We start from the raw sequence: 8,159 nt of genomic DNA, 5'->3' as shown, positions 1-8,159 counted from the left end.
ATCATGTCAGTGACGTCATTTTTCCATACATCATCGCAGTACTGCAATGACGTTATCACAATTATGTGGAAAAATTGAAGATTTTTGTGCATGGAAAAGTTTACGTTAAATTGATTGATTGTATAAAAAATAGTACAAGATTGTACAAAAATAGTTGTATATATTTTAACAAGGGATGACAACAATTCAAAAACCTTAAAAAAGGAAACCAAAAGTTTGAAGCTTAGTAGAAATCGTTGTTAAAAAAAAACTTCAGTGCCGAATTTCTTCTTATAAGTATTAAAGAAAAAAACAAGTTTTTTAAATGAAAGTAAGGAGCGACAATAAAACTTAAAACGAACAGAAATTACTCCGTATATGAAAGGGGCTTTTCCTTCTCAACGCCCCGCTCTTTACGCTAAAGTTTTGCTCTTTCTCTTAACTCTACATTTTAAAACAGTAAAAAACTTTAACGTAAAGAGCGGGGCGTTGAGAAGGAAAATCCCCTTTCATATACGGAGTAATTTCTGTTCGTTTTAAGTTTTATTGTCGCTCCTTACTTTCATTTAAAAAACTTGTTTTTTTTTATTTAATTTCTGAACGTTTTTGAATCGATGCATGTTTTGATTTTGGCTCTCCGCAGAGGAATAATTAAAACGAAATTTGTATATATTTTTTTTTGGCTAAATGGCTTTCTCGTAATTTTGATTGAATGGTTTTGAGAAAGAAAGAGCGGGGGAGGAAGCCTAGTTGCCCTCCGATTTTCGGTTAATTAAAAAGGCAACTAGAACTTTTAATTTTTTACGAATCTTTTTATAAGTAAAAGATATACGTAACTTATAAATTAGCTTACGTAAAGAACTTTTGTATTCTTATGTTTTTATTACATATATGAGGGGGTTCGCCCCCTCGTCAGTACCTCGCTCTTTAAACTAAAGCTTAAATTTTGTCCCAATTCATTAAGAATGACCCATGAATCACAAAAGCCGCAGAATAAATAGTTGAAATTGCTAAAAATACTTTGGCGTAAAGAGCAAGGTATTAGGAGGAGGTGAGCCCCTCATATAGGTAATAATTTCTGTTCGTTTTAAGTTTTAATGCTGCTGCTTACTTCCAGCTGAAAAAAAACTTTTCATTGTTTTTTTTTAAGTAGTGCTAGTAAATCCTGCGCTCCCCTTATGGAAATTTTCTTCCCCCATGACAAATTCCTCGATGGAAAGTTCCCCCAGCATATTCCCCTCTTCTCAACCGCTGCCTCCAACCAAAAAATCCTCCTGAAAACGCCTGTACACTTCCCAATAACCATTACTATATGTAAGCACTGGTCAAAGTTTTGAACTTGTAACCCCTCCCACGGGGACTGTGGGGGAGTAAGTCGTCCCCAAAGACATAGTTATAAGGTTTTTCGACTACGTTGAATAAAATGGCTATCTCAGAATTTTGATCCGTTGACTTTGGGAAAATAATTAGCGTGGGAGGGGGCCTAGGTGCCCTCCAATTTTTTTGGTCACTTAAAAAGGGCACTAGAACTTTTCATTTCCATTAGAATGAGCCCTCTCGCAACATTCTAGGACAACTGGGTCGATACGATCACCCCTGGAAAAAAAAATAAACACGCATCCGTGATCTGCCTTCTGGCAAAAAATATAAAATTCCACATTCTATAGTAGGGTTCTCTGATACACTGAATCTGATGATGTGATTTTCGTTAAGATTCTATGACTTTTAGAGGGTGTTTTCCCCTATTTTCTAAAATAACGCAAATTTTCTCAGGCTCGTAACTTTTGATGGGTAAGACTAAACTTGATGAAACTTATATATTTAAAATCAGCATTAAAATGCGATTCTTCTGATGTAGCTATTGGTACCAAAATTCCATTTTTTAGACTTTTGGTTACTATTGAGCCGGGTCGCTCCTTACTACAGTTCGTTACCACGAACTGTTTGACAAGTAATGTCTTTTTAAGACATGAAAAAAGTAAAAAAAAAAAAAAAAAAATCAGTTTAGAATTGCTAAAATTATTAAGTAAACTGCAAAATGTTTACGGTGCCTGAGCAATAACTTTAATGTTTTAATTCAAGCTAGAAAAATACCTGAAAGTTTTGAAAACAAGTTGTTTTTTTTTGTTCGATAAATCAAATTTCTACGTGATTAAGCTTACAGGTTTGAACGCAATCAGTTATATAATGTCAGTAGGAAGGCCTAAATTTGCAATGATGGTTCAATGATACAAATGATGATTCTCTATTTTTACAAGGGATTACAACAATTTAAAAACCTTAAAAAATTAAACCAAAAGTTTGAAGCTAAGGTGAAATCGTTGTTAGAAATTGGTCTTGCTTTAATAATCAAATATTTTTGAAAATATACAGTATGAAAAGACATTAAGTAGCTTAAAGAGGAAAAAAAGTGGTAATTGCAAAAACTTTTGTATATATTTTTACAGGGGATTACAACAATTCAAAAACCTTAAATAAATAAATTGGCAAAACACAAAAATAATGACAGTCGAACCACCCGGCCCAGTTCGGTCCCAGGAATTCATCACAGTTTGTGGAGTCCACGTTTAAGTTGTTACTATCTTCACCTATCTTGGCTTCGTGATTTCGAATGATGGCTCCGTGGACGCAGAACTGGGCAGCCGAATGGCGAAAGTTTCCTTTGTCGTCGGAAGAATCGACGAACAAAAGGAGTGTTCTCAAATAAGTAATGTGAAATTTCTACCATCAAAAAATACACTGGGAATGGTATTCTCACGCATTCTCCTACTACTCCATATCTGGTCAATGTATGATTAATTTTTTTATTCCGACCCTCTCCCCCTTTGAACTCCCCCCCCTCCAAAAAAATGGTTTTTGATGGCTAAAAACCATTTTTATTTAAAATTTAACGGTTTGCAAGGCAATAAGCTTAAAAATCAGTTTTAAAGAAGCCTAATCCGTTATCAACTTCAATTTTAACATAAAAATAAATTACAAAATATCAAATTATAATCATCAAAAACAGTTCTATGGCCTAAAGGAAAAAAACAAAAGTTTTCTCACAAAAGAAAAACGAAGTTGAAAGCATCAAATAAAAATACCTTAAGTACGAGGGGGTTTGCCCGCCTCAACCTTCCGTTTTGTACGCTGAGGTATAGCTCCTTTCACTTTAACGCTCCAAGAATCTGCGTACTCATTGGGGTACTTTAAGCAAAGGCAAGAGATAAATATAACTATTGCCATCACTAATCGGCCATATTTAATACATTCTAATAAGCTCTGAAGAACATCTGATGAATTGAGAGGGCAGTAATTATCATCATATTGAAGGTAATTTCTGTTAATTTCAGGCTTTAGCGTCACAGTCTTATCGGAAAAAAATTATTCTTTTACAATTTGATTTTTGTCTGTTTTTAATTTGTTTAATGGCAAGTACATTATAGACTGGCAAGATATGCTTGATAGTACGCTTTTGGAAACCGGTAGATCTTTATAAGCCTCTTACAATACTAACACGAAAATGAAAAAGAACTGCTAAAAAAGATTCTTTCAACCATTACTAAAAATTTTTATTGACAGAAGTTGAATTATGTGACAGAACTAAAAAAAATGAATAAAACACTTGAAAATACTTAACATTATAAAAACAGAACACATAAACTAAATCTTTTTTTGTTGCTTCTCATCGTGGAATAAACTGTATATGTATTCCTATAGGAGAACAGTTTTACAACGAAATAAAATTAGCTTATTAGAAAAATCTTGGTAACTAAAAAAACTATCATTCAAATCGATCAATAATATTCGCCTAAAGCTCTTACACATACAAACAACAGAAAAAAGAGCAAAAAGCGAATACATCGTCAAGTAATAAAACAACTTTTTTATTAATGGCATGGCATTTTGTTTATCTATTTATTTGCTGTTTATATTGAAAGCAGCTTACAAAAAGGCCCGACACTAACCAAAATATGGGGAGGGGGGTGAGATCTGACATATTTTAAAGCCTGTTTTACCACTTCTACCATCTGTCTTACTGACGTACGGGATTTCGGTAAATCGTAACGCATAATTACAACACATTGAAGGACAAAACTTCTCTATTTCGCTTAGTATTTCCTGATATGTATCTCCAAGTATTTGGTATTTCCAAGTATCCTGATAGCATTTCCAAGACCATATCCAGGTTAGGAATAAGTTACCATGATTTTAATCCCTACTCCGAAAGTTATCTTTACAACGAGATTCGACCCCCTGACATTTTTTGAAAACTTTGAAGGTCAGACTAATAGCAAACTTAGCAACCCAGTTTGAAAAAGAACAGTAAAAACAAATGTTCAATAAAATTCATTTACCAAAAACCATTAAAGGCATGGTGCAAATTGCTCTTTTTATCAGTACGATAAAACACAAGGAAGAGAAAATTATACAATTCTCCTATAATCAACAAAGAAACAACAGAATCTGTACTTAATAGATCAAATATCCTATATTTGTATATTTAATCTATCCAACAGGAGTATTTCTGGTAAATACCTGGGAAAGAATAGCTGCTAATGCATTAAAGTAAGCATAAACCAAATGAATACTATGAGAGGTAGAGAAGCGTACCATTTAGATACAACCTAACCACAGTTAATAGCAGGTTTTCTTTTCCGAGATCGGGAAACAGATAAGAAAAATTTACATATCTGCTTATAACGGGGCACTGACTATGATTCCCTGTATGGTTCAGTGCGGCATCAAAATTAACGAGTTCTAAAGCAGCATTACAGGATGTTTTTTATTGGTTCAATCGATTGTCAGCCAGCAAGAAACGAATCTTATGCTAGCCCTATAGTTTGGGCTAAGCTGGCTCTTCATGTACATACAACTGTGGTAAAGTGCTGATTAAAATAATTGTTTTCAAGTCAGCCTCTGTGGCTTCCGTTCTTCTACTGGAATGTATTAAGGACTCCTTTCCTAATCAAAAATAGGAGCTTAAATTAAAGATTCGCATCGTGTAAAACAAAACCCGAAAGAGAAGAAGAAACGACAGAAAAAGTGATCACAAAATTCTATAAGCAATTTCCCACTTTTATTAAAAACTTAATATATGATTCGCTATCGAAACTTGAGCACTGATTACTGCAGCAAAATTAATCACAGTATTAACTAATTCAACTAACCGTAACTCTGACACTATACAGTGCTTTCCTTTCAGGACGAGTGGAAAATAACTGTACCAAGAAAATAGGAATTATGTTTCGAATTGAAAAAACCCAATTTTTTATAACAAAATTTTGCTTATAATAGACTAACTAGTTAGCTTCAGGAATAACGCTATCAAAAAGTAACGCAGGAATTAGGTGTCTTGTCACACATCAAAATTCATCGGCCATTAACCTAATGCCTACTGCCTACAAAAGAAGAAAAGTCCTTCGATTTAAACATCAACTCGGAGAGCATACTTCAACAGCTTGGCTACATCTTTCCTATTTTGTACTACATTTGAACTTTCATCGCTGCTAATATCTTTTTCTAGTCGGAGTTTATCTTCAGCTACTTGTAACATACCTTCTTCAATTGTTTCTTTACTGATTAGCCGAATCACCTTGACTTCCCTGTAAAATAGAATATTCATTTAGCAAACATTACCAATTTTCACATAGGAAAACTAAGAAACAGTTGATATGACACTATGCTAAACCACTTTTAGGTGTTGCAATATCCACCTTAAAGTGTTAGTCAGTTGCAACTCTTTATGAAAGAAATGGATCCATATCTCTTGGTATATTTATCATGAAAAAGCAGCGTAGAAAGCATGGGCATTTCATCATTGACAAAGGCCAGACAAATAGACAAATTTGACTGAGCAGCACACCAAGGGGTAGGGAAATGGCTGGGTGAGATGGACAATCCCACCTCACCCTAGATTAGCCTTCTAGGGAAGCCATTAACCATCTAGATAACCATTATACTAGATTAACAATGACCATCTTGAAATATGGTCAAACATTCCTAAACCAGACGAGATGAGGGGAGTTTGGGTCTCAAGGGAACGAGTTTGTAGTAGAAATAGCTTAGATTGACTTTCTAACAAGACTCATGTCACATACCTGTTCAAATATGCAGATCAAAAGCCTTGTCATTGAGGTCAATCAACAGGTATACTAGAAAGGGTAATATGAGCGTATCTCAGCATAATATACTTGACATCAATAAGGCACATTTCAAAGATGGAAAAAGATCGTAGCGCTAAAAAGCCGCAAGCCTATTTCTAGCCATCATTGAACCTGCGACATATTAGGAAACAGGATTTTCAGTGCTGAATAACTTACACACCTCTTTTAGGACATTTTTTCACTGTTGGCACATTCTCATATACTACTCAAGATGAACTTTATGATATACTTTTAAGATTTTCCTTTATTCGATTTCGTAACGAGAATATGCTAATGCCTATTTACCTTGATCACTTTTTTTTCAATAGTTTCTTTTCCATTATTGAAACTGGTGCATATGATGCGATGCTATTCACATGACTGATTCAGTCATACCGTAAGACCGATTTATATGAGGATTATGCATGTTGATTAACATTATTGACACTTAATCTAAAAGCAATGCCAAGTTCCATAAATAAACTCTCTTGGTTTTGCTGAATGAAGGAAAAGGCTATATCGCATAGCATTAGTAAGATAGCTCCCTAGGAATGTTAATTAAGTCAAAATAAAAAGAAATAAATTAATAAAATAACAAAATGACCCACAAATTAGTTAGGTTGTCACAGGATAAAGAATGATGCACAAAAAACGTAATTAAGTGAAAAATTAATAAATAAAGTGGAGCATTGGGTACTTGTTTATTAAATGAAACACACTCAAGAATTACGTTTCGGCTAGATCTGAGAAAACCGGTTTCATAGCCACAAAGAAAAGTGACAGAATAGATGTGTAAACTAAACATAATTCTTGAGTGTCTTTCGTTTAATCAACAAGTACCAAAAATTGTTATGAAAGACCACACACATGTTCAAAAAGGGCAGCAAAACTGAACAATTCAAGCTGCTTGAAATGTTCAAATCAAGTGCTTGAAATAGGCCTTTAAAGCATTATAAAAGGACGACAAAAAGAGATTGATCCTATCTAGCCCTTAGCAGGAAAATAAAAAAGAAGCTAACCTTGTCTGTCCAAGACGGTGACAGCGGTCTTCGGCTTGTTTATCATTATGCGGGTTGAAGTCAATGTCGTGAATAATTACCGTATTGGCTGCTGTAAGATTGATTCCAAGTCCCCCAGCTTTGGTTGACAGCAGAAAGATGAATATGCTAGGATCATTTGTATACTTATCTATCAGGGTTAGTCTGAAAGTATAGATACACAAATAGGCATAGAAAAATAGGCAGCACTAAGATAGGAACAAAATTATCTGGAAGCTTGAAGCCCATAATGGATCATTGATATGCTAGGCACACGCAACCCCAGCATAAAATAAGAAATAACGCAAAAGGTCATACAGGTCGAGATCTCGGAAGTTGAGTACAAGTCAAAAGTCACAATACATAACTTCACACATTTAATCCAGCAAAAATACGGCTTTAACCCAGATTTTTAGCAACTGAAATGTTTTGCCACCAAAATGTTCAGGAAAATTTTGAATTGACCAAAATCGCGGGTTCAGAAATTTTTTTAGGGAGAAGAGGTGAAAATCTCGAATCAAACTTGTGCAATATTTTCTGGATTGAAAGGTCGTTTCCTATTAATCCAAGTCCAGAAGACCGATAAAACACATTGGCATTTGAAAATTCCATCACTTAGTAATCCATTTCTACCCTAAACGAGGTCAGAGGGGGATGAAATATCAGATTTTTTAACTCTGACGTTATTTTCGACCTCCCCGGAATTCAATTAACAGAAAACAATTTTTGAATCCGGGAAATGTTGCAGAAATTAAAATTAGAGATTCCCCTCCATCTTTTCCCTCAAATAGGGATTTCTGCAGAGACGATTTCGACCGGTTTTGTATATGCTACATTATGGTGCCAAAAACAATCTGTTAATCAAATGCCGAGGATTAGTCTTTTTTTCGTAGTTTTACTGGACTAGTTCAATGGTTCCATTCTGAATGAAGAAAATCACAAAAAAGGCAGAGATTGATGAAAAGTAAAGAGGGTAGAAGGAGATACAGAGAATGATGAAATAGGAGGAAGAAGGTAG

General features: G+C 34.4%; 1 protein-coding gene across 4 annotated transcripts in view; it reads right to left on the bottom strand.

Annotated features, from left to right (window-relative positions):
• Positions 1 to 3,505: 3,505 nt before the first annotated feature.
• The window catches only part of LOC136041833 (SWI/SNF-related matrix-associated actin-dependent regulator of chromatin subfamily A containing DEAD/H box 1-like), a 48,259-nt gene continuing 43,605 nt past the window's right edge, over positions 3,506 to 8,159 (bottom strand). For 2 of the 4 annotated variants that reach the window (XM_065726614.1, XM_065726620.1), the window contains exons 13-14: positions 7,124 to 7,306; positions 3,506 to 5,564 (exon numbers count right to left, since the gene is read on the bottom strand). In XM_065726614.1, coding sequence (XP_065582686.1) covers positions 5,387 to 5,564; positions 7,124 to 7,306 — 361 coding nt within the window. In that variant the 3' untranslated portion in view covers positions 3,506 to 5,386. The remainder of the gene's footprint in view (positions 5,565 to 7,123; positions 7,307 to 8,159) is intronic. The other 2 variants (XM_065726625.1, XM_065726629.1) reach the window with 1 other exon arrangement.

The sequence above is a fragment of the Artemia franciscana genome, chromosome 2, assembly GCF_032884065.1.
Source record: "Artemia franciscana chromosome 2, ASM3288406v1, whole genome shotgun sequence".
Lineage (NCBI taxonomy): Eukaryota > Metazoa > Arthropoda > Branchiopoda > Anostraca > Artemiidae > Artemia > Artemia franciscana.
The sequence above is the reverse complement of the archived record's forward strand: the minus strand, read 5'-3'. Positions and strand labels throughout refer to the sequence as shown.